Here is a 27,270-nt window from a genome sequence, read left to right on the forward strand (position 1 = left end):
TATTTCCATGAAGCTACATTGAGCTCCTACCGTATTATGTTACCCGGATACAAATGTTAAATTTTTGCTCACTTTCTGAAGGTCTTTTTTAACTTTTTCTTTTATTTTTGGCTTTCTTGCACTTTCTGTATATGTTTTGAGTTGTATAACGTTATTTTAACTTATATTTTATAAAAATATATTAATATAAATTATAATATTTTATTTTGTTACAGATAAATTTTTATTTTTTTGTATTTTCATTGATAAATGAATTGTAAAACACTAGATTGAAGTAATTTTATTAGGAATGTCTTAAGAAATTGTTATTAGTTATTTTTACTAAGTACAGGTACACGTAAAAAACGTTTTTCCCAATTAAAAATACTTATACATTAAGAAATTCAAGAACAACTAGTAAAAATCTTTTTAAAATGTAACAAAAATAAACGCATAACCTTGTATTTGTATTAAATAATGTATATTTTGTTGTAAGGAATTAGAATAAAGCATTTATAACCTCAGAAATTAATTATATGGTAAAAATCCCAACTGAAAGCAAAGTAAAATGCTATTTTAGAATGACCAAAACCGATTGGTGGAGGTGCTAGCAGTTGGTGTGGCTTGAGATAAGATGTACGGATATACGTCAGCCAATCAGAATTGAATGTACTAGGTTCCACTATGTTAGATTCCCCCACCACTTTCTGATTCGCTAAACAAGTCTTCCAATGCGCTGCACCTTATTTCCATGAAGCTACATTGAGCTCCTACCGTATTATGTTACCCGGATACAAATGTTAAATTTTTGCTCACTTTTTGAAGGTCTTTTTTAACTTTTTCTTTTATTTTTGGCTTTCTTGCACTTTCTGTATATGTTTTGAGTTGTATAACGTTATTTTAACTTATATTTTATAAAAATATATTAATATAAATTATAATATTTTATTTTGTTACAGATAAATTTTTATTTTTTTGTATTTTCATTGATAAATGAATTGTAAAACACTAGATTGAAGTAATTTTATTAGGAATGTCTTAAGAAATTGTTATTAGTTATTTTTACTAAGTACAGGTACACGTAAAAAACGTTTTTCCCAATTAAAAATACTTATACATTAAGAAATTCAAGAACAACTAGTAAAAATCTTTTTAAAATGTAACAAAAATAAACGCATAACCTTGTATTTGTATTAAATAATGTATATTTTGTTGTAAGGAATTAGAATAAAGCATTTATAACCTCAGAAATTAATTATTTGGTAAAAATCCCAACTGAAAGCAAAGTAAAATGCTATTTTAGAATGACCAAAACCGATTGGTGGAGGTGCTAGCAGTTGGTGTGGCTTGAGATAAGATGTACGGATATACGTCAGCCAATCAGAATTGAATGTACTAGGTTCCACTATGTTAGATTCCCCCACCACTTTCTGATTCGCTAAACAAGTCTTCCAATGCGCTGCACCTTATTTCCATGAAGCTACATTGAGCTCCTACCGTATTATGTTACCCGGATACAAATGTTAAATTTTTGCTCACTTTTTGAAGGTCTTTTTTAACTTTTTCTTTTATTTTTGGCTTTCTTGCACTTTCTGTATATGTTTTGAGTTGTATAACGTTATTTTAACTTATATTTTATAAAAATATATTAATATAAATTATAATATTTTATTTTGTTACAGATAAATTTTTATTTTTTTGTATTTTCATTGATAAATGAATTGTAAAACACTAGATTGAAGTAATTTTATTAGGAATGTCTTAAGAAATTGTTATTAGTTATTTTTACTAAGTACAGGTACACGTAAAAAACGTTTTTCCCAATTAAAAATACTTATACATTAAGAAATTCAAGAACAACTAGTAAAAATCTTTTTAAAATGTAACAAAAATAAACGCATAACCTTGTATTTGTATTAAATAATGTATATTTTGTTGTAAGGAATTAGAATAAAGCATTTATAACCTCAGAAATTAATTATATGGTAAAAATCCCAACTGAAAGCAAAGTAAAATGCTATTTTAGAATGACCAAAACCGATTGGTGGAGGTGCTAGCAGTTGGTGTGGCTTGAGATAAGATGTACGGATATACGTCAGCCAATCAGAATTGAATGTACTAGGTTCCACTATGTTAGATTCCCCCACCACTTTCTGATTCGCTAAACAAGTCTTCCAATGCGCTGCACCTTATTTCCATGAAGCTACATTGAGCTCCTACCGTATTATGTTACCCGGATACAAATGTTAAATTTTTGCTCACTTTTTGAAGGTCTTTTATAACTTTTTCTTTTATTTTTGGCTTTCTTGCACTTTCTGTATATGTTTTGAGTTGTATAACGTTATTTTAACTTATATTTTATAAAAATATATTAATATAAATTATAATATTTTATTTTGTTACAGATAAATTTTTATTTTTTTGTATTTTCATTGATAAATGAATTGTAAAACACTAGATTGAAGTAATTTTATTAGGAATGTCTTAAGAAATTGTTATTAGTTATTTTTACTAAGTACAGGTACACGTAAAAAACGTTTTTCCCAATTAAAAATACTTATACATTAAGAAATTCAAGAACAACTAGTAAAAATCTTTTTAAAATGTAACAAAAATAAACGCATAACCTTGTATTTGTATTAAATAATGTATATTTTGTTGTAAGGAATTAGAATAAAGCATTTATAACCTCAGAAATTAATTATATGGTAAAAATCCCAACTGAAAGCAAAGTAAAATGCTATTTTAGAATGACCAAAACCGATTGGTGGAGGTGCTAGCAGTTGGTGTGGCTTGAGATAAGATGTACGGATATACGTCAGCCAATCAGAATTGAATGTACTAGGTTCCACTATGTTAGATTCCCCCACCACTTTCTGATTCGCTAAACAAGTCTTCCAATGCGCTGCACCTTATTTCCATGAAGCTACATTGAGCTCCTACCGTATTATGTTACCCGGATACAAATGTTAAATTTTTGCTCACTTTCTGAAGGTCTTTTTTAACTTTTTCTTTTATTTTTGGCTTTCTTGCACTTTCTGTATATGTTTTGAGTTGTATAACGTTATTTTAACTTATATTTTATAAAAATATATTAATATAAATTATAATATTTTATTTTGTTACAGATAAATTTTTATTTTTTTGTATTTTCATTGATAAATGAATTGTAAAACACTAGATTGAAGTAATTTTATTAGGAATGTCTTAAGAAATTGTTATTAGTTATTTTTACTAAGTACAGGTACACGTAAAAAACGTTTTTCCCAATTAAAAATACTTATACATTAAGAAATTCAAGAACAACTAGTAAAAATCTTTTTAAAATGTAACAAAAATAAACGCATAACCTTGTATTTGTATTAAATAATGTATATTTTGTTGTAAGGAATTAGAATAAAGCATTTATAACCTCAGAAATTAATTATATGGTAAAAATCCCAACTGAAAGCAAAGTAAAATGCTATTTTAGAATGACCAAAACCGATTGGTGGAGGTGCTAGCAGTTGGTGTGGCTTGAGATAAGATGTACGGATATACGTCAGCCAATCAGAATTGAATGTACTAGGTTCCACTATGTTAGATTCCCCCACCACTTTCTGATTCGCTAAACAAGTCTTCCAATGCGCTGCACCTTATTTCCATGAAGCTACATTGAGCTCCTACCGTATTATGTTACCCGGATACAAATGTTAAATTTTTGCTCACTTTTTGAAGGTCTTTTATAACTTTTTCTTTTATTTTTGGCTTTCTTGCACTTTCTGTATATGTTTTGAGTTGTATAACGTTATTTTAACTTATATTTTATAAAAATATATTAATATAAATTATAATATTTTATTTTGTTACAGATAAATTTTTATTTTTTTGTATTTTCATTGATAAATGAATTGTAAAACACTAGATTGAAGTAATTTTATTAGGAATGTCTTAAGAAATTGTTATTAGTTATTTTTACTAAGTACAGGTACACGTAAAAAACGTTTTTCCCAATTAAAAATACTTATACATTAAGAAATTCAAGAACAACTAGTAAAAATCTTTTTAAAATGTAACAAAAATAAACGCATAACCTTGTATTTGTATTAAATAATGTATATTTTGTTGTAAGGAATTAGAATAAAGCATTTATAACCTCAGAAATTAATTATATGGTAAAAATCCCAACTGAAAGCAAAGTAAAATGCTATTTTAGAATGACCAAAACCGATTGGTGGAGGTGCTAGCAGTTGGTATGGCTTGAGATAAGATGTACGGATATACGTCAGCCAATCAGAATTGAATGTACTAGGTTCCACTATGTTAGATTCCCCCACCACTTTCTGATTCGCTAAACAAGTCTTCCAATGCGCTGCACCTTATTTCCATGAAGCTACATTGAGCTCCTACCGTATTATGTTACCCGGATACAAATGTTAAATTTTTGCTCACTTTTTGAAGGTCTTTTTTAACTTTTTCTTTTATTTTTGGCTTTCTTGCACTTTCTGTATATGTTTTGAGTTGTATAACGTTATTTTAACTTATATTTTATAAAAATATATTAATATAAATTATAATATTTTATTTTGTTACAGATAAATTTTTATTTTTTTGTATTTTCATTGATAAATGAATTGTAAAACACTAGATTGAAGTAATTTTATTAGGAATGTCTTAAGAAATTGTTATTAGTTATTTTTACTAAGTACAGGTACACGTAAAAAACGTTTTTCCCAATTAAAAATACTTATACATTAAGAAATTCAAGAACAACTAGTAAAAATCTTTTTAAAATGTAACAAAAATAAACGCATAACCTTGTATTTGTATTAAATAATGTATATTTTGTTGTAAGGAATTAGAATAAAGCATTTATAACCTCAGAAATTAATTATATGGTAAAAATCCCAACTGAAAGCAAAGTAAAATGCTATTTTAGAATGACCAAAACCGATTGGTGGAGGTGCTAGCAGTTGGTGTGGCTTGAGATAAGATGTACGGATATACGTCAGCCAATCAGAATTGAATGTACTAGGTTCCACTATGTTAGATTCCCCCACCACTTTCTGATTCGCTAAACAAGTCTTCCAATGCGCTGCACCTTATTTCCATGAAGCTACATTGAGCTCCTACCGTATTATGTTACCCGGATACAAATGTTAAATTTTTGCTCACTTTTTGAAGGTCTTTTATAACTTTTTCTTTTATTTTTGGCTTTCTTGCACTTTCTGTATATGTTTTGAGTTGTATAACGTTATTTTAACTTATATTTTATAAAAATATATTAATATAAATTATAATATTTTATTTTGTTACAGATAAATTTTTATTTTTTTGTATTTTCATTGATAAATGAATTGTAAAACACTAGATTGAAGTAATTTTATTAGGAATGTCTTAAGAAATTGTTATTAGTTATTTTTACTAAGTACAGGTACACGTAAAAAACGTTTTTCCCAATTAAAAATACTTATACATTAAGAAATTCAAGAACAACTAGTAAAAATCTTTTTAAAATGTAACAAAAATAAACGCATAACCTTGTATTTGTATTAAATAATGTATATTTTGTTGTAAGGAATTAGAATAAAGCATTTATAACCTCAGAAATTAATTATATGGTAAAAATCCCAACTGAAAGCAAAGTAAAATGCTATTTTAGAATGACCAAAACCGATTGGTGGAGGTGCTAGCAGTTGGTGTGGCTTGAGATAAGATGTACGGATATACGTCAGCCAATCAGAATTGAATGTACTAGGTTCCACTATGTTAGATTCCCCCACCACTTTCTGATTCGCTAAACAAGTCTTCCAATGCGCTGCACCTTATTTCCATGAAGCTACATTGAGCTCCTACCGTATTATGTTACCCGGATACAAATGTTAAATTTTTGCTCACTTTTTGAAGGTCTTTTTTAACTTTTTCTTTTATTTTTGGCTTTCTTGCACTTTCTGTATATGTTTTGAGTTGTATAACGTTATTTTAACTTATATTTTATAAAAATATATTAATATAAATTATAATATTTTATTTTGTTACAGATAAATTTTTATTTTTTTGTATTTTCATTGATAAATGAATTGTAAAACACTAGATTGAAGTAATTTTATTAGGAATGTCTTAAGAAATTGTTATTAGTTATTTTTACTAAGTACAGGTACACGTAAAAAACGTTTTTCCCAATTAAAAATACTTATACATTAAGAAATTCAAGAACAACTAGTAAAAATCTTTTTAAAATGTAACAAAAATAAACGCATAACCTTGTATTTGTATTAAATAATGTATATTTTGTTGTAAGGAATTAGAATAAAGCATTTATAACCTCAGAAATTAATTATATGGTAAAAATCCCAACTGAAAGCAAAGTAAAATGCTATTTTAGAATGACCAAAACCGATTGGTGGAGGTGCTAGCAGTTGGTGTGGCTTGAGATAAGATGTACGGATATACGTCAGCCAATCAGAATTGAATGTACTAGGTTCCACTATGTTAGATTCCCCCACCACTTTCTGATTCGCTAAACAAGTCTTCCAATGCGCTGCACCTTATTTCCATGAAGCTACATTGAGCTCCTACCGTATTATGTTACCCGGATACAAATGTTAAATTTTTGCTCACTTTTTGAAGGTCTTTTTTAACTTTTTCTTTTATTTTTGGCTTTCTTGCACTTTCTGTATATGTTTTGAGTTGTATAACGTTATTTTAACTTATATTTTATAAAAATATATTAATATAAATTATAATATTTTATTTTGTTACAGATAAATTTTTATTTTTTTGTATTTTCATTGATAAATGAATTGTAAAACACTAGATTGAAGTAATTTTATTAGGAATGTCTTAAGAAATTGTTATTAGTTATTTTTACTAAGTACAGGTACACGTAAAAAACGTTTTTCCCAATTAAAAATACTTATACATTAAGAAATTCAAGAACAACTAGTAAAAATCTTTTTAAAATGTAACAAAAATAAACGCATAACCTTGTATTTGTATTAAATAATGTATATTTTGTTGTAAGGAATTAGAATAAAGCATTTATAACCTCAGAAATTAATTATATGGTAAAAATCCCAACTGAAAGCAAAGTAAAATGCTATTTTAGAATGACCAAAACCGATTGGTGGAGGTGCTAGCAGTTGGTGTGGCTTGAGATAAGATGTACGGATATACGTCAGCCAATCAGAATTGAATGTACTAGGTTCCACTATGTTAGATTCCCCCACCACTTTCTGATTCGCTAAACAAGTCTTCCAATGCGCTGCACCTTATTTCCATGAAGCTACATTGAGCTCCTACCGTATTATGTTACCCGGATACAAATGTTAAATTTTTGCTCACTTTTTGAAGGTCTTTTTTAACTTTTTCTTTTATTTTTGGCTTTCTTGCACTTTCTGTATATGTTTTGAGTTGTATAACGTTATTTTAACTTATATTTTATAAAAATATATTAATATAAATTATAATATTTTATTTTGTTACAGATAAATTTTTATTTTTTTGTATTTTCATTGATAAATGAATTGTAAAACACTAGATTGAAGTAATTTTATTAGGAATGTCTTAAGAAATTGTTATTAGTTATTTTTACTAAGTACAGGTACACGTAAAAAACGTTTTTCCCAATTAAAAATACTTATACATTAAGAAATTCAAGAACAACTAGTAAAAATCTTTTTAAAATGTAACAAAAATAAACGCATAACCTTGTATTTGTATTAAATAATGTATATTTTGTTGTAAGGAATTAGAATAAAGCATTTATAACCTCAGAAATTAATTATATGGTAAAAATCCCAACTGAAAGCAAAGTAAAATGCTATTTTAGAATGACCAAAACCGATTGGTGGAGGTGCTAGCAGTTGGTGTGGCTTGAGATAAGATGTACGGATATACGTCAGCCAATCAGAATTGAATGTACTAGGTTCCACTATGTTAGATTCCCCCACCACTTTCTGATTCGCTAAACAAGTCTTCCAATGCGCTGCACCTTATTTCCATGAAGCTACATTGAGCTCCTACCGTATTATGTTACCCGGATACAAATGTTAAATTTTTGCTCACTTTTTGAAGGTCTTTTTTAACTTTTTCTTTTATTTTTGGCTTTCTTGCACTTTCTGTATATGTTTTGAGTTGTATAACGTTATTTTAACTTATATTTTATAAAAATATATTAATATAAATTATAATATTTTATTTTGTTACAGATAAATTTTTATTTTTTTGTATTTTCATTGATAAATGAATTGTAAAACACTAGATTGAAGTAATTTTATTAGGAATGTCTTAAGAAATTGTTATTAGTTATTTTTACTAAGTACAGGTACACGTAAAAAACGTTTTTCCCAATTAAAAATACTTATACATTAAGAAATTCAAGAACAACTAGTAAAAATCTTTTTAAAATGTAACAAAAATAAACGCATAACCTTGTATTTGTATTAAATAATGTATATTTTGTTGTAAGGAATTAGAATAAAGCATTTATAACCTCAGAAATTAATTATATGGTAAAAATCCCAACTGAAAGCAAAGTAAAATGCTATTTTAGAATGACCAAAACCGATTGGTGGAGGTGCTAGCAGTTGGTGTGGCTTGAGATAAGATGTACGGATATACGTCAGCCAATCAGAATTGAATGTACTAGGTTCCACTATGTTAGATTCCCCCACCACTTTCTGATTCGCTAAACAAGTCTTCCAATGCGCTGCACCTTATTTCCATGAAGCTACATTGAGCTCCTACCGTATTATGTTACCCGGATACAAATGTTAAATTTTTGCTCACTTTTTGAAGGTCTTTTATAACTTTTTCTTTTATTTTTGGCTTTCTTGCACTTTCTGTATATGTTTTGAGTTGTATAACGTTATTTTAACTTATATTTTATAAAAATATATTAATATAAATTATAATATTTTATTTTGTTACAGATACATTTTTATTTTTTTGTATTTTCATTGATAAATGAATTGTAAAACACTAGATTGAAGTAATGTTATTAGGAATGTCTTAAGAAATTGTTACTAGTTATTTTTACTAAGTACAGGTACACGTAAAAAACGTTTTTCCCAATTAAAAATACTTATACATTTAGAAATTCAAGAACAATTAGAATTTCCCTATAAATCTGATAGAATTCCTCACGGAGCGTTGTCCACTGAGAGAAGACCTAAACAAGCTAGGTATGAAACGCTAATTGGCACCCGCATATTCTGTTGTTGGATGTAGCTATGGAGGTATGATCTATCTCCCTATTTATTAGGATTATTGTTGTAAGAATATTAATCACCTTGGAAGCTACCAGGTCATGGAGAAGGATATTACGATTCCTGGAACTCTCTTGGATATTGGGATTTCTTGGAAATCTAGAATAGAAGGTGGTAGCTGTGCCCTGTAACACCCCTGGGAAGGAAAAAAGGCGTGAATGTGTTCAACAAGGTGGTCCTTTATGTTCTGGGGTTTTATTCGATAAGATACAGTCTTTGGGGGCAACCAAATCGATGAGATTATTTTTGTTTCCAAACATATGTTGTAAACACATACAGAGTCCATTATCTCCTTGAATAAGGTTAATTCCAGTGAAGATGTTCCAGGTAATGTATTTTCAAAACTTGCAGTTTTGCTATTAAAGCAGAAGTGCTGTTAAAAATGCATAAAATCGTTAAAAGAGTTAAGAAAATTATGCATTCATATGAGTAAGTGATGATGGCGGAAACAAGAACCAAATGTTCGTTAATATAATGTTATCAAAGAAAGACACTTGTTATTTCTTGCAATTTTAAATTAAAATATACACAAGAAAGAGGAAGAAGTTAGTGGGTGTTAAAAGTTAAATGTTTGCCGCCGGTGGAAGGTGGAATTAAGTTGAAATTTAACAGACGTAAGAATTGCAAGTCTTTATTCGCGGTCTGCGCACAATGTACATAGCCCTTAGTCAGTAAACTCTACAATGCAAACTTTTAGTAGAATAACGGCCGTTCCTTTCCCGCCCGCTGTTCTACAGACTCTGTCTGCATATATTTCAAGTTTGTACGAACAGGTGTTCCAGTCGTCTGGGTTTTTACCCACCAAACACCCACAAAAACCCCAGAGTTACGATACATTGCTCTAGTTTCTCCTATCAGGCGTTTTTTTTTTTTTTTTTTTATTCACCTAGAGGGGGGTAAAACTTTCATCTGATACCAATAGGAAACAGGAGCAGAGAGAGCTATGTTACATCAGTTTTATTCAGGTTGCTACTTTTTGGAATTTAGTAATAATAAAGTTCTTGGAAGAAGAGGTTATTTCAATATTTTTGCTGGAATGTTTATGCAGGAACTGGAAGGAAAAAGAAAATATTTGGAATGAACTGTAACACGTCTTTCTTTAAGCGCAGTTAAAGTAATTTAATTTCCTTGGAACTTAGAATGTTCCTTTTAAAGAAACAAGTTTTCAAAAACGAAATTGCTAAAAAAAAAGTTAAAGTAGTGTTGTTCAAGAGCTGAGCTACAAGGCTATAAGGTTCGAGCCTTGAGCGCTCGAACTCTCAGGGCTCAGCAGGTGGCTCAAGTCAGGCAGCTCCAGCTGAAGCCTCACAGAACGCTCGGTGAGCCTCCAAGGCTCGAGCTTGTTTTTTTATATGAAGCATTTTATTTGAAATGAATTAATAAATTCATTTCTTAAAATAAAGTCAAGTTATAGCAGCTAATGAATTTTTCAAACATATTTTTTGTATAAATGAATACAATAATTTTTTAAATGTTCGTTGTTCATTGGTTATTCATCTTTCCTTAAGAATTTAAAAAGGCTTGCACTTTGTGAGAGCCTTCAACTCCAGGTTTGTGAGCCTCCAACTTGAGCTTCACGGCTCGAGCTCTGAAGGCTCAAGCCCTTCAAGCCTTCAGCTCGAACCTCAACTGAACAACACTAAGTTAAAGTTCAACTTTAGGTAAGTGTCACAAATTCATTCCCAATTATTTCACAGGGATACAACTCAACCCAGGGGTCATGGCCTCATCATATGCTTCACCAGGACTCGTCAATTTATTGCGACGTCCTACTTTATAACTGTTCAATTCTATAAGAGAGCTTTTGGTCTCTTTTTCTTTCTTTAAATGATTTAAGGCGCACCAATATCTAAGGTTATTGGCGCTCGGAGTTTTTTTTTTTTTAGTGCAATGCCGGCCTCCGGACAGTGTTCTCCCGATACAGACAACACGGTCCATCAGCTTTTCTTTTGCTCTGTTTTTACAGATTCCAAAAAAAAATGACGCAATCTTTCTACGATTTTAACTAAACAAAGCATTCCAAAGATAAACATATACACATACAAATTAATTCCTTCAAGGAAAAAATAAAATAAATTTTGAAATCACAGGATTTCAAAACAGATATTATTTTTGGTGTTAACTCGATGGAAATCTGACACGATTAGCAACATACGATCAATTTTATATTGCACTATAAACTAAAGAATACATGTTATTTCGTACTATAACTTAAAAAACAAACAAACTATATTTTAACGAATTCCAAGCAAATTCTTAAATTTCATGTAAAAATCTATAATTCTTAATAAATACATACACTGCCGCTCAAAAGTTTAAGACCACCTGTTATTTATATTAATTAATAAGTTTTAATCACTCAAAACCCTAATTACACTTAAGGTAGGCGTACGTACAATGGCGGTGCTTCAAAAGACGTGTATAAGATTGTAACAGGTGACGACGAATCATGGATATATGCGTATGGGCCGGAAACTAGACAGCAGTCGACTGTATGGGTGTTTCAAGATGAACCAAATCCAACAAAAGTTGTTCGCGCTCGAAGCACTTCCAAACAAACGGTCGCCTGTTTTTTCGGAAAAACTGGTCATGTGGCAATAGTGCCTTTAGAGCAGCGGTTCTCAACCTGTTGGTCGCGACCCCGGCGGGGGTCGAACGACCAAAACACAGGGGTCGCCTAAAGCCATCGGAAAATACATATTTCCGATGGCTTTAGCCGCTGAGAAGCCACGCTACCGTATGCAGCAGCGCTATTCAGCTGGAACGCGCGCCGCTATGGCCGTTAATGTTATTTATTAGAATTAGTAATAAATATTTCTCAATATATAATTTAAATATTGTTTTTGTGATTAATCACTACGTTTAAATTATGTTTGATTTGTAGCAATGAGAATAGATAATGCATATCAAGTATTTACATTCCGAATCATAACTGTAGCAAAATTAGAGTTATGAAGTAGCCACCAAAATTATTCTTTGGTTTGGGGTCACCGCAACATGAGGAACTGTATTGCGGGGTCACGGCATTAGAAAGGTTGAGAACCACTGCTTTAGAGGAACGTAGAACGGTCAATTCTGAATGGTACACAACCGGAAGTCTTCGATGAAATAAGGAAAACAAACAAGCGCCGTCGGATCATTCTTCATCAAGACAATGCCAGCTGACACACATCTCGTCTAACAACCGACTATTTGAGCACCCAAAAAATCGAATTAATGGGTCATCCGTCGTTCAGTCCTGATTTGGCACCAAATGGCTTCTTTTTGTTTCCGAACGTCAAGAATAAATTACGTGGACAACGATTTTCGTCGGCAGAAGAAGCCGTTGATGCATTCAAAAACCATGTTTTGGAGGTGTCTCAAGCGGAATGGAAAAAATGCTTTGACAAGTGGTTCGAACGCATGCAGAAGTGAATAGATCATAAAGGAGAATATTTTGTAAAAGAATAAAGTTATTTTCAATGACAAATTACTGTTTTTTTATTATTAGGCTCAAAATGTAAATAGTGCCCCTCGTATATTGAACTGTGCACTTCTGTTAACATATATTAAAGCTTCATTGATGAAAAACAATGTTAGTTTGTGTTATTTATTCCAAAATATATCGAATATTCTCAAAAAATTGAGGTGGTCCTAAACTTTTGACCGGCAGTGTGTGTATTTATTGGACTCAACACTACCTAAAACCTTCTTAATTTACCTATTCTTTCAATCAATAAATTTTTTAAAAGTGTATATGTAGTTCTAGTTAAGGTTTTTCAAAATTAAAATAGTGACGCGATATACTAAGGACACTGGTTTAAATCGAAACTCTTTAAATTGTCGCAAGGTCTCACAAATGGCTTAGGAATATAGACTAATAATCAATAAAACTGAATGAGAAATCAATAAAATAAGATTTATTATGAACCCAAAATTATACAGAAATTTATTTAAATTAACAATAATTAGTAGAACACATAAGTTCCGGTAGAAGTCAGTTAACTAATTTATCATTTTGGTTGCTTGTTTGTATGTTGGTCACACTGTGAGGCTGTGACGTCTCCAAATTATGGCAGAGAGGCGATAGAATGGTGAGAGGGGGCGGATTTGGCAATATGTGGCAGCGATGTACGATATATATCACTTGGCCCCAGTAAACCGCTTCACATACTACTACGGGGTTGAGGCGCTACCATACATAAAATCTTGGTTATATCACGTGATTTATGAAGTTTGAACTCATAAGTTTAAATTCAGCCATCTACAGTTGGCCAACAAGTCTTATAGAAAAGCTGGTAAACCAAGCGATTAGTTCTTGTTTACACAGGGCATTAACTCTGATAAAGGGCATTTTAACTTTCAGACGTAACAACATGCTAATAGCTTTCAGCCTATTTCCTGTTTGGGTGAAATTTCTTAATTTCGTACTCTTTTAATACTCAGACAAAAAATTAAAATAAAGGTAAATACTGGAATTGTCCGCAAGATTTTTTAAAGGATGAAGCTACTTAACAACGAAACGAACTTACCAACAGGAAGGCAAATCTAAACTTTCACATCGATTTCCTGTTCAAAAAGTAATTTTTAAGAGCAAAGAAAATTCCTGTTATTTTTCAGGATGTTTTACAAGAAATTCCACGAATTTGTACGTTTTTTTAAATTCCCAAGAATGATATAAACATTTCTACTCTTCCTTGATACCTAGCTCAAGCTAGATTTCCTTGTTATTCTATCCCTAACGTCCTAATTGATTCCCTAAGGGCAGACTCCCATTCCTCAGAGTAAAATTGTGTAAAAAAACTAGTGATATAAAAATTGTACTCTTAAAATAATATAAATGATATAACACAGCCAACACAACATACCTTCTTCATTAAGTACAGGTGTGGCCTGCAGATAGGTAATAACTTTGGCAGCCTTTGGAAATGGACAATGCACTTGTTTCCAGGTGATGAACTCAGTAACCTGTTTGGCTAGCTGCCAAAATTTCTCAAAATTTATATGACCATTTGGTAACCTGAAATTTGAGCAGAAAAAAAATAAGATTAGTTGGTAATATAGTATTTCTGTAATATTTTGTTTTTCTTTTTAATTTTCTTCTGGAAGATTGATGGTTTTGAAATTTACTAATAATATTTAATCCTTTAAATAATCATGATTAGAACAATAACAATTAAAGACTTACGTCTGCTGACACTGTTTGCAGATGACATGTAAATCGGCCGTTAGTATTGAGAACACGGGTATCACAGTACAGTGTGCCGAATCGTCCTTATTGAATCTAGTGGCCGCAGCTCGAAGCAGGGCCCTGTAGGACGCATGATCGTCTAGTGAGCACATTTGTGTTTCTAAAGATGTTAGCTGTTCTCTATCCTCCAATTTGGACCACTATAACAAATTTCAAAGTAATATTAATTTTACATTGTAGGCAGTTACAATTATAATTGGGTTTGTTTTGTGATAAGACCACTCTTAGCAGTTCGCTTTCTACGAGATTTACAGGGATGATGGACAGAATTTATCATCCACTTCAGTCTAATGTAGAAATCTTTAATTCTTCAATTCTTCTTCAATAACTAACTCATAGCTAACGCGAAGAGGCATTGAAGTCTTAATCACGAAACCTACCCTAAGGAAGGTTAACTCACCTTATCCTCAATTCTGTTTTAATAAGCACATCCCTGGGAAACTGTTTTTCTATATCTACGTTCGTAATGAGCTTTTCGAAGTTTAAAAGAAAATTGCAGGGTCTAATTTCCAGAAAACTCCAAAAATCGAATCAGGAAATCAGGCATCGAATATCCAGGTTGTCCCAAGTTTACTACTGGGTTCCATGGTTTCACACATAAAGCTAGGTGACTTCATTTACATAAAATCCCTTCCTTTTTTTTTTTTTTCAACCAATGAGCCTTAAAACTAGGCTAAGTAAAGTATTACGAGTTGTGGCTATTAAATAACCAGACTGATGCTGCTACAGAAGAACTATGCATGCGCCTAATCCTAACGACCGACAGCTGTGCAGCGTAAAGCCTTCTCTTTCGATTGCAGTGTCTCACGGGCTTGTAGAGAAATCTGTCTGACCAGAACCGTTGTTTGTGTAAGAGGTGTTAGTTTCGTTTTGCTGAAAACTGATACTACACATGTAGTAGAGCAACGAATTGTCGTAAAATTTAGCATGAAACTAGGTAAAACCGCTACTTAAACTTATCTTTTATTAAAAGAAGTCTATGGCGATGAATGTTTATCACATGCGCGAGTTTTTGAGTGGTTCAAGCGTTTCCAAGATGGGCGAGAGAGATAATGACCGCCCACGTCCACGTCCAAAACGGATGAAAATATCGATTATAATTAATCAACATTACTACCGTGAGGTGGTTGCTCAACTCCGTGAAAGTGTAAGGAGAAAAACGACCCAATTTGAGGGAAGAACAAGTCACGGGGTTCTCCATTCAAGACAACGCGCCGGCTCACACTGCATTGTCTGTCACAAGACGTTTCTAGCCGAGTACACCATCCCAGTTTTAGGTTAACCGCCTTATTCGCCTGACCTGGCCCCATGTGACTTTTATAGTTCCCCAAAGTCAAATCTGCATTTAAGGGAACACAGTTTTAGTCCGTTGAAGCTGTGAAAGAAAAAGAGGCACGCGTCATGCAGGAGCTCACAGAAAAAGACTTCCAGCACTGTTTCGAACAATGGTAAATTCGCATGGAGCGTTGTAGGGATAGGGGTGGGGTGTATATTGAAGGTGATAATAACTAAATATGTATAAATTTAAAATAAAATGTTTTACAGCAATAGTCTCGTTATTTAATTGCCACACCTCGTATTTAAATCTGGTAACATTAGTCATCATGGTTAGTTTTAAACTTAATGAAAGAAGCTGACGGCTTCATTAAAACTATTTAATGACGACAGAGATTTTATTTTATTTTATTTTTTGTCTTAATACTAATGTCGTAAATATTAATTTAAAGAAAACCTGTAGGGAAAACTAGGAAAAGTAAAAAAAAATAAATAAATAAAAATAAATCTCTAAAGTAGATATAACTTTTACCATAGAATAAATTATTCCTAAACTTGGACACTTACGGCCAGTCCCCAAGTGAATCGTAAACAGAAAATTGAATATTGTAGTAACTCTAGGAAGCCATAGCACTAACAAACTAGACACTATGTGATCTACAGTTATGTGTCTACTTTAGGGGCCTTCGTTTCTCTTCTTTGGTATGTTGTACCCCCCACCCAAAATGTTACAGCAAAAACATAAGTTATTAAAAAAATGTTTGCACTTCGTACTTCATTGTTTGAGGGGAGGAGACCTGTTGAGATCTACATTCCAGTTTCTGTACTCATTTCCTTCCGAAATCGAGATTTAAAGCATGCAATTGGTGATCCTACTTATCCAATCCACCAATCTGGAGACTAGGTTTGTTTGCTAACTAATAATTTGCATTCTTACTGGTTAATAAATAGTGACTCACTTGCTTTTAACTACACAGGTTCTAGTGGTCGGCGAGATTAATAATAAAAATTAAGGTAATTCTTAAGATTTCCTTAATTTTCTTAAGGTTCTTAATTTTCACTCCAAATTAATCATTTCTATACAAAAAGACACCCTCAAATTTAGGGTACGGCCTTTTCTAAATAGTCAATGAAAATGAGATAGTGCCTAACTTGCACTATAAGTATATAAATCTACCAACATTTGCTGAGGAAAAATGTGTTACATCAGGGATAATGTGGAAGAGCTTTGTTGGTATCACGCCGGAAGTTTTGGGTTTGTAGATTTACATCACTTTCTACCAATTTATTTTCTTAAAACTTAAATAAAGTTTAAAGATAAAAGGTGCATTCTATTTGAGAGGGGAGATCGATCAGGATAAATGGATTCCAGCTTCTAAAATTGCAAAAACTAGAATAAAAGTGCAACATATTTATTGGACTCCGTCTTGTATTTAGTTTTTAATTGCCTCATGTGGAACCCACACACGAGACTTAAATGACAAGCAATGACGAAACGTGCGAAACTGCTTTACAGACTTCTTGGACGTCGCTCCAAATTACCCATTGAACTCAAACGCTTAATAAACCACACTATCCTCAAACCTATAGTGGACTTACTGACTAGAGCTGTGGGGTTCAGCCAAACCTACATACATAAGGACTGTGCAGACATTTCAGTCAAAACTACTGCCGACAGATAGCTGGACGCTCCTTTCTACGGTGACTAACCTCACTCTTCACAACGACCTCCAACATCCCCTTCATAGACCAACTCGCCAAGACTAAATACCAAAAATTCCATACTGCTCTCTCGACTAGCTCTAATCCTCTAGTACTGTCTCTCGCTTCCTCTGACATCCCTAATACTGGAATCGCCAGTGGCCCCGCGACTTCCTTGAAGTCTGAAGGCCTAAACACCATTATTCTCCTATCTCTCCTCTCTCCTACCTCACACTCTCCTCTCTCCTATAGAGAGTGCTACCGCTGGGTAGTTTCTCTCCTCCTGCTCTCCTCCCACACCAGTTCATCACTCTCTCCATATTTACTGATTGTATACAACTGTATGCAGATTGTAAATTACAAAATAAATTTAAAAAAAAAAGAAGTTTTTAATTGCATTTTGTAATTTTGTAGATCACTTGCAAAGTATAATGTTTCAGCAAAATTACTTAAACTGATATTCCCTTTTAAAAAAGTTTGGTAGATAGAGACATTAAACTGTGATCAGTTTCCAGCATACTCGTATTCCTCACATAATAAATATGAAAGATAAGTTCGCATACAAAAAACAAACAAACAGACAAAGCATAACAAACAAACACAGTGATAAATGTGCACATTTACAGACAGCGTACCAAAAAAAAAAAGAAGAAGATACGTAAGCTGCAGAATTGATGATACCAAGCTTAGCTATGATATTGCGTACACGGGGCGTACTGCTAGCCCGATAATGATAATATTATGTCGCTGACAAATTACCTGAACACTGACACCTGTCATGCATTGATTCGAATAATCGTTGACCTCAATTTGTATGCAAAGATTGAACTGGATACAAATATTGTTGCGTTCATAAATTTCAGTAAGCAAACAACAGTTTCAATATTGTCTAAATTTATTCTTATCTGAGTGCAGTAAATTGAGTTACATTTTTATTGACTTTTATTTTAATAGTTAATAGTTAATTTTCTCTAATTAAAAATACATTTTTTTAAACTATATTGGACAAAATATAAGAAAAAGAAAGATGTCCAGAAAATCTATTAACATCCCCATCGTTACACAACTTCAATTAGAATCTCTTTACAGGAAATGCCAGGAATTTAATGTATTTTCCCAATTTTCGAGTTCCTAACTTGATCAACGATATTCGCCTCCTACTTACACTCGTAAATTTACTTTAGATTAAATTCTTAAATGGGAATCTAGTTTGCCACGCAGCTCCAAATAAAAACTGGTTGTACTAAACCTTTAAAGTGGGCTCCATTCTCCTCGTATAACATATGGTTCAGAAGCCACGGCTAACTAAATCGACCTAAAAAAAAGATCTATTGAGTCGCCCTTAAGCGTTCGTGTTTGTTCACAGATTGTAGGCGCGCGTCTGTGAAGTTTGTGTTAGTGTGTGAGTGATGAGCTCAAGTTTGCCGCCTGCGGGTTTGCTAAACCCAAATAGTTGCTACTACCTCTGGACAGGTTCTCGTGCAAGGTTATATTGTGTAGGTGTTAGAAGTGTCAGCGTTAAGTGTTGTTGGGCCAGAATAACCGAAAAGATGATGAGATTTTGTAAAGAAATGGCAAGAACCACTTCCTTGAACGTGAATGAAAAAAAAAACTGTTATTAACTTTTAAAAAAAAGATTTTGTGGGTAAGGGGGGGGTCATTGTGGTGTAAAAGAAAATGAAATTGTGGATAAACTTGCAAAGGAAGCCACTAATAGTGGGGAAATGGCTAACTATAAATTACCACACACCGATATCAAGTGTATAATTGCAAAAGCAGCACTACAAAAATAGCAGACAGATTACAGTAAGGCTGGAAACATAGTGGAGCGGCGAGCAAAGCGGCGAAATCAAACACAAGTAAACATATGGGACCGCGCATAGTGGCGAGCAAAGCGAAGATAGAGCAACGCTATCTATAGAGAGTAGAGCGAAGCGTTATGATATGTTTGATTTCTTCGCTCTTATCGCGCTCAATTTGTGAAGGTTATTTTTCAAAGGTTATGGATATTGATACATTTATTGGTTTAGTTTGTTTAAAGAAACCTCTGTGGGGCCATAGTATTTGTGAAGCTACAATAGTTTTTAATAATTAATAGTTTAAATTAATTAACAATTATTAGTTAATGGAGAATTCAGGTAATTTTTGCTACATTTAATTTGGTTCTCAATCCCTTAATGCTAACTTTCATCTAAATACTAGGCAAAATTAAATTACATTTTCACGTCCTACTACTTCTGATCAGGACGAATTCTCCAATCCTTCTTCTGTAGCGTCCTACTACTCCAGTTTTTCAGATGAACAACATTAATTTACGACAAATCATGGAGTAGTTATTTAATAAAATTGTTGTGTTTTTTTAATTGACTAATTTCTTTTTATCTGCATATATTTCTATTTTATTTTTATTTATTTTGATTTTCTAACCTTAAAGTAACTGCTAGGATTAATGGGGTTACACAGATTTGTATTTAGTTAATAACCTACATAGTTAATTTTTCTATATTGTGCCTAACTCATGTTATGAGCTGTATTACTCAAAAACAATAAAATTTGATTTTGATTAATGGGCTAGTATGTAATCAAATGTTGATATAGACATTCGAAAATACGCATGAAACTTGCCATGATGCTCCCGAAGTTGTTGGTACAAGTGATGAAATTCACCAAGTTCATTTCTAGACTTATTTATGTCATGTACACTGCAGCTCCTACTACTAAGCTGCTGCTAATACCAAAGTTTCAACGAAGAATTTTCATATAAAAATAGTTCCTCCATCTTGTTTTGTCAAAAGGAGAACGCGACTAAACTCGTCACTATGTGCATGCGACTCTTTGCTCGCTGTTCGTCGCTCTCTTTGATCTGAAGCAGCTATCATCGCCGCTTTGCTCGCCACTCCACTATGTTTCCAGCCTAACGGTAATAAAGGGAGATTCTATAAAACTATGGCAGATCAGTTACCTAGACAACCATGGTTTAAGGGAACTGTCACTAATAAATGGGTTGTTGCGACAATAAGCAGGCTGAGAGCGAACCACGCGGTGTGCGGTTCGTATCTTCACAGGATCAACAAAAGGAAGATTTCAAACTTATAATAATGATATGTCCACGTTATGTGGTAGAAAGGAAACGAATGTTTGACGACATATACAGATGTACAGTATTTAAATGCACCATTTCGCTACGAAGACATGATAATCTCCACCAACATATATGTGCTTAAGTCTATAGCAGAGCTAGCAATGAAATATGAATGTATTTAAAAGTTATAGAATGAATGCAAGAAAATGATTAAAGAAGGAGTACGTGATTTTAATTTCGGTTAAGCTATAAGGATGGCAGGAGCACAGAGTACTGATCCATCCATTAGTTGTAAGTTTGTAGGTAAATAGTTGTATATAGTAGAGGGATGAATGTGTGAAGCGAATGTATTTATAAGTAAGAATGAAGAGTGAGTGATATTCTAGTGATAAGAACCTAGACGATGCTGGCTGCATGGCGGAAGCCAATGCCAAAGAAAGCCAAAGAAAATTATAAATAAAAAAATTTCTGAATCAACTAGAAAAGGAAGAAGCTGAAAAGAAATACACGGTAATACAGAGCAGCCGAAGGCGAAGACACCCTAAATTGTGTTGGATAGATGGGATTGGCAAGGACTTACGTGTTGATTGCCCGCAAATAGAGAAATTGTAAGAGAAAAGACTAGACTAGGAAGCAGATCAAGAAGGCCAAGGCCCAAATAATTGGGCTGCATAATCGATACTAAGAAGATGTAAATCGATTAACCAGAAGTGCGATTTTGAAATTTTTAAATTTACGGGTGATTTTCTGAAAAATGACTCAATCATTTTTTCCCCTAAAATTTGGAGATTCTAGTTCCCAAGTTTTTGTGGAATCCATCTATACAGTTCCTATCGTAAATGTTGACCTGAATGCAATTTCCATCTCCGCTACATTATACATTTTCACTTTTATATTAAGTTTTACAAAACAGTCCGTAATTTACAGTTATAATAATTGTAGGATGAAAAAATAATTGCCATCTCAGTCGTGATACATTTATTCTACCGAGGGACTAGGTCATATTCAGGGCTAGTTTACAAAGTAATATTTTTATATTACAGGGTTGGTGTGTCTTCTGTCTTGTCTGTTCATGGACTGAGTGTGTGATCGGTCTGTGTGTGATATGTGTAGATATACAGACCGATCACACAGTCAGTCCATGAACAGACAAGACAGAAGACACACCAACCCTGTAATGTAAAATATTACTTTGTAAACTAGCCCTGACGATGACCTAGTCCCTAGGTTGAAAGCTCGGCAGAATAAATGTATCACGACTGAAAACTGGCATTATTTTTTCATCCTATTGAAACTATGAATCAGTCACCAAAAAGAATGAACAATAATAATTGCAGTAAGAAAAAAGTAGAATGTGTTTACACAAAATATTAACTCTTTTTTTATTATATATAATATATAGTAACTGAATTTAGAAGAAAGCATTTAAATTGATTTATTATACATGAACGGTGAAACTCAATAAAGCTCCATTAAGCTGAAAGCTTTGGTTCCCCAAAATGCAGTCTACGTTGAGGGCCAATGATTGATTTTAACAACGTTTGAGTATGACTTTTAAATTTATTCTCCCATCAAACTGATTTTCAGCAATACATTTTAGATATACTATTTAGATTAAAGCAGTATTATTTACTTTTAACATATAAATTCAAATTCAAGCGGACTAAACGAGAAAACCCATTTATATTCTGATATCAATCGATCGATCACTTTGACTTCTGTTTGATGGCATCTTTTGAAATTCTGATGGCTGGAAAATGATAATTTTCCTTATTTGCTGTACCGCCTTTTTGACATAAATAACCACCAGCTATGTGAGAGTTTGTCGCGCCAAGTGGAAGTAAAAGTTTTAACCATTCTAACACACAGACGATACCAACAACGCCGGGAAACTTGTAAATAACGTCTAGAATTACAGAGGACTGGGTCCCTCCCCCTATTATATTTGCAATATTCATATGTGGCAGTAGAAGAACAGGCTTTTAACACGCCTAACATGTGTCTATACTGTTCATAATACAGGACACGTGCCAGATCCCTTCTCTACTTAAATATAAACCAGATAAGTGTGCCATCTTTCTCTCGAATTCCTCAGAATTTCTCTCGTCAATCCATTAAGTGATCTTCCCTATCTCCCACCCTCTTCTCAATTTACATCAATGACCTTCCTCTTTCCATCTCTCATTCCCAGTATCACCTCTATGCTGATGATTTTCAGATTTACATATCCTTTTCCCCGTCGGATTTGTTTGAAGCTGTATTTAAACTTCAAGAAGACCTCAATAATATCTCAGCATGGGCCACGAACAATAAGCTTACCCTGAATGTAGAAAAGACCAAAGCTATAGTTATTGGCTCCAACCCACTCCTTAAATCATTGGCTCCTCTTCCTAATCTTTTCCTTTACAATACCCCAATAAAATATTGTTCCTCTGTGAAAAACCTTGGTATCACTTTCGATCAAAACCTATCCTGGAAAAACCATGTTTCCCAAATCTCTCGTCGTTCCATCCATATCCTTAAGCAGTTTAATAGTTCCCGTCAACTTTTTCCAATTAAGACCCGGCAACTCCTAGTTTCCTCTCTTATATTCCCCCATTTCGACTATGGTTGTTTAGTGTATGGCGGTCTTTCTGGTGATATTGAAGCTAAGCTTAAGCGCCTCATGAACTGCTTCATAAGATTTATTTTCAGCATTTCCAGAGACTCTCGCATTTCGCACTGCTACGATGAGTTGAAGTGGCTTTTTCCTGTCTATCGCCGCCAATATTTTTTGGCTTCTTTCCTTTTTCAAGTCATCCAGTCTCAAAGGCCTTCCTATATTTTTCAACTCCTTAAGTTTAAATCCTCCATCCATTCCCGTAACACTAGATCTCGCTCATCTGATCTCTATATTCCCTCTCACCGTACCTCATCCTTTGACAAGTCCTTCCTCATACGTGCTACCTCTCTCTGGAACTCCTTGCCTTCATCTGTCCGCCATGCTCCTACCTTTAAATCCCGTCTATTCAGTTATCTACTTTCTATTCAGCTTCCTCCGAAATTCTAATTGTTTTAATTTATTTCCTTAATTTCTGCTGTTTTATTATTTTATTTTTACTTTCATTTTCACTTATTATATTTTCACTTTTGTAAATACTTATTTATTTATTTATTTTCTGTTTAATCACAGGCCAAACTATTAAGGCCTCTATTTGTTCCTGTATTTATTCTTAGGGGACAATTGTCCCAGAATAATAAATTTCTTTTCTATTTCTATTTTCTATTAATATTGTTCGCTTAGTGTTATATTCCAGTATAATCTACCAGAATTCTAAATGCCAAGTTTCATATGTTGCATAAAGATCTAAAAGTAGATCTTGGTGCAAGTCATTATGTCAGTGATAGTAACTCCCTAAATGTAATAACTACTGAGAGGGGAATTGTTATCGGTGAACTATATTGTCAGTAGATCTGAGAGAAGGTATGTTTGTGAGCTCTGCATCTCCGGAGACCTTGAAGATGTGGTCCATTTTGTAGGAACTTGTCCTGTCTTGAGAGGAGTTCTGAGTCAGATGGCTAGAGAAGGTCTCCATCAGACAGAGGGAGGATATTAACCACCTGAATGGATAGTACGGTTGGCAGAATGTTCACAAATACACTCTTGAAGCTTGGTGTTACCGACCCTTTCTAATAATAGAGCAATTTAATTAAGATTCTTAATTAGTTATCTTTACAATAATCTTAATAAAGAATTCTGAGTATATAAGTAAATAGTCTTATTTATACAGGGTGAACCAGTAAGTAATGTCCATAGGCCTACTGTGTGTAGTACATTTGAAGTGGAGTTCAATGATGTATTGGCCAACTTCATATTTTCAAGCACTTTCATACTTACAAGTACTTAAACAAAAATTCATATAGTTTTGTATTTACTCCAAATTACAATTTCACACATAACTGCACTGTTGAAAACGATAAGAATGTGAATAAGCCCTTATAAAAACCCTTTCAACCCACTAACAGATAATCCTTAAATCGGAATCTGAATTAACCAATACAACTAGGTATCTTATAAATAAACTTCCCTGATCTGTTAGACTTGATCTTTCAAAATTTTCTATTGTACCCTATTTGAAACTAAGCAAATTAACCTTCGATTATAAAAATAGCACTTGTTTGAAATATTTCCTAACATTAACAACTCAAATATTTCAGTGAGATCAGAAGTAAATGTTTAAAGTGTACTCTTTGACTTCCTTATTTTAAGACAATCTACTTTAAAAATAGACTACTAGCCCATCGAAAAGAGTTTTCAATCAATTAAACAACTTTATACGAGTAAACTAACATTGTTGAGTGCTCGTGAACACGTTTTCTTGCAAAACAAACGTAATTTCTCATACGAAGATAGAAGGAATCCTGCCAATGATATACCGTTTGAAAGCCCATTAGACAAGGAAACTTTTATAAAAAGTGCCAGCACCTAGGTCTGATAATGATCACGTAAGAGCCTAATGAGTTTTCTTCAAAATTTCTATTACTTTTATTTTTCCAGTATTCGGAGGAAGATTGAGGCTGTTTGGAGAATGACTTATGCTTCGAAATGGTACCAATTTTTAGAAAATTTATCTGTCTTTCTAACCGTGTCATCAGAATCGAATTCGGACTAAAACTTTCTGAGTAATAACATTTTTATTGCAAAAAAAAGTAATGATTTTAGAAAAAAAAAAAAAATTCAAAGTGACGTCACTCAAGAACAGTGGAAAATATGAAGTTGGCCAATACGTCATTGAACTCCACTTCGGATGTACTAAACACAGTAGGCCTATGGACATTATTACTGCCTGAAAGGATTCACTGAAACAAACTGGAGTTCCAGATAATTTCGAACTGAAGAGTATTAATGTTAGAATTATGAGTTTTGTTGTCTAAAATTCAGAGTAATATTCAGATTATTTGTTATATTAATGACGTAGTAAAACTTTTGCTTACATTATCACCTTGTTAAGAATTTATTGTGTAATGTAATGATCGTATTGTTGACGAACTTATTTGTATTTTCATATGATTCAGGCGATAGAACAAAATCTTTTTCATTTTGTGAGTGTTTCTCATTTGTAATCTACTCTTTGCAACCATTCATCAGGTCCGTTAAAAGAATAAAATGTAGCTACAAATATAAAAATAAATAAAAAATAAATAAAAAACCTTCAAAAACATTTTTTTGCAGAAGTCACGTGATCAATTTAAAATTCAACTCGGTCTTATCATTTTCATCTCGCCTCATACAAAATTATATATACATATTACAATGAAAGTACATGGCACAACAAACCAGAAACCCTCATAACCAGAGACTAAGCGAGAAATAATCAAAATGGAGAACGTGTAATCTAAATACAAATCTTGTCACATTTCTAGGATGGCAAGGGGGTGCTGTGCGTGGCGTGTGAGTCAAGTGATGTAAAAACTTTTCATATGGTTTTCTCATTGGTAGTTAGGGTAGCGGAGAAACAGTTAGGGGTAGCGGAGAAACAGAGGCGTTACCAGAGCAATATCACTGCAATCTCGCTCTCTCTTCATTTCGCTGCTAGAGCGTTTATTCTAACATTTTCTATCTCTATCGTGTATTTATATGTATAATAAAACCATATCGCTGGTCCTTTATCATCCCTTCTTATTACTATCTCTTTTTCCTTGATAATCCTTTATTTCCCTACTAGGTTGCCTACAATCAGAGGTCACATCTACGTAATACCTCTAAGAACATTACTAGATGTAATATTAGAAAATCTGGCACGATCATTATCACGAATATCTCTTACTACAACTCACAACATTGTAACTTACAAAAAAAAAAAAAAAAAATGTTAATACCCTTTACATTTACGAGTATTAACAGCACCTAAAGGGATAACAAATTCAACCTAATATTATCGAGGACTACGCTCTAAAACAAATATTTGGTAGAAACATAATTAGTGCTAAAATTTAACGAGTTTTATGTTTAAGTAACGTTTATATGAATACACAAAAGACCCATTTCCAAGAAAAAGGATTTTTCCAGTTGGCAAATTTTCTTTTACCTCGGGAATTTCACCAACAAATTTAACCTATCAGTAAGTACACAAAAAAGGTTGGGAACCCTAACATTACGCAAAGATTGTACTTCAGGGGAAATCTTATTTAACTCATTTCCCTGAAGGATACATACTTCATCGAATTTTCCTTGGGAATATCTTTCGGAAAATTGAAGTTGTAGAACTACTGGCCTACAATTATCGCAACAATATAATAAATCTATAAAATCTAATTTGGTTGAAACGAAAATAAATTTTCAATTATTTAATAAATCAAAAAAATTTGTATTTGTTAATTATTAATGCATTAAAGTTAAAAAGAGCCTTTATTGGAAATTTTTAAAATATATTAAATATATTTAAGTTTGGTTACTTTCTGTTAATAACTCATTCAATCAAAAGCTGTATTATATTTAGTTGTAAAAAAGGCAACTCGTCAAGAAAAAGCTGTAGAACATTACACCGTGGAATAAATTGATTGATCGAAACTCTGGTTAATAGTGGCATTTTTGATTGATCAATTTTGACCAAAACTTTGTTGTGATTTGTCTTCTGATGATTTTTTTTTTTATTTTAAAAAAATTAAAGTAATTGCCTATTTTTTCAGGCGGGCTTTTACATAGATCTACAAAAGTAGGTGTCGCGGACGGAGACGTCTAGCTAAAGTACTTTACTATTAAATAACTCATATTA

General features: G+C 32.6%; 1 protein-coding gene across 2 annotated transcripts in view; it reads right to left on the reverse strand.

Moving 5' to 3' along the window:
• LOC141450799 (ras-GEF domain-containing family member 1B-like) overlaps positions 1–27,270 on the reverse strand; it is a 450,679-nt gene that overhangs the window by 6,686 nt on the left and 416,723 nt on the right. For both annotated transcript variants that reach the window (XM_074121605.1, XM_074121606.1), the window contains exons 8-9: positions 14,395–14,597; positions 14,075–14,226 (exon numbers count right to left, since the gene is read on the reverse strand). In XM_074121605.1, the coding sequence (XP_073977706.1) occupies positions 14,075–14,226; positions 14,395–14,597 (355 nt within the window). The remainder of the gene's footprint in view (positions 1–14,074; positions 14,227–14,394; positions 14,598–27,270) is intronic.

The sequence above is a fragment of the Rhodnius prolixus genome, unplaced genomic scaffold, assembly GCF_049639745.1.
Source record: "Rhodnius prolixus isolate KJV_2025 unplaced genomic scaffold, Rpr scaffold_8, whole genome shotgun sequence".
Classification (NCBI taxonomy): Eukaryota; Metazoa; Arthropoda; class Insecta; order Hemiptera; family Reduviidae; genus Rhodnius; species Rhodnius prolixus.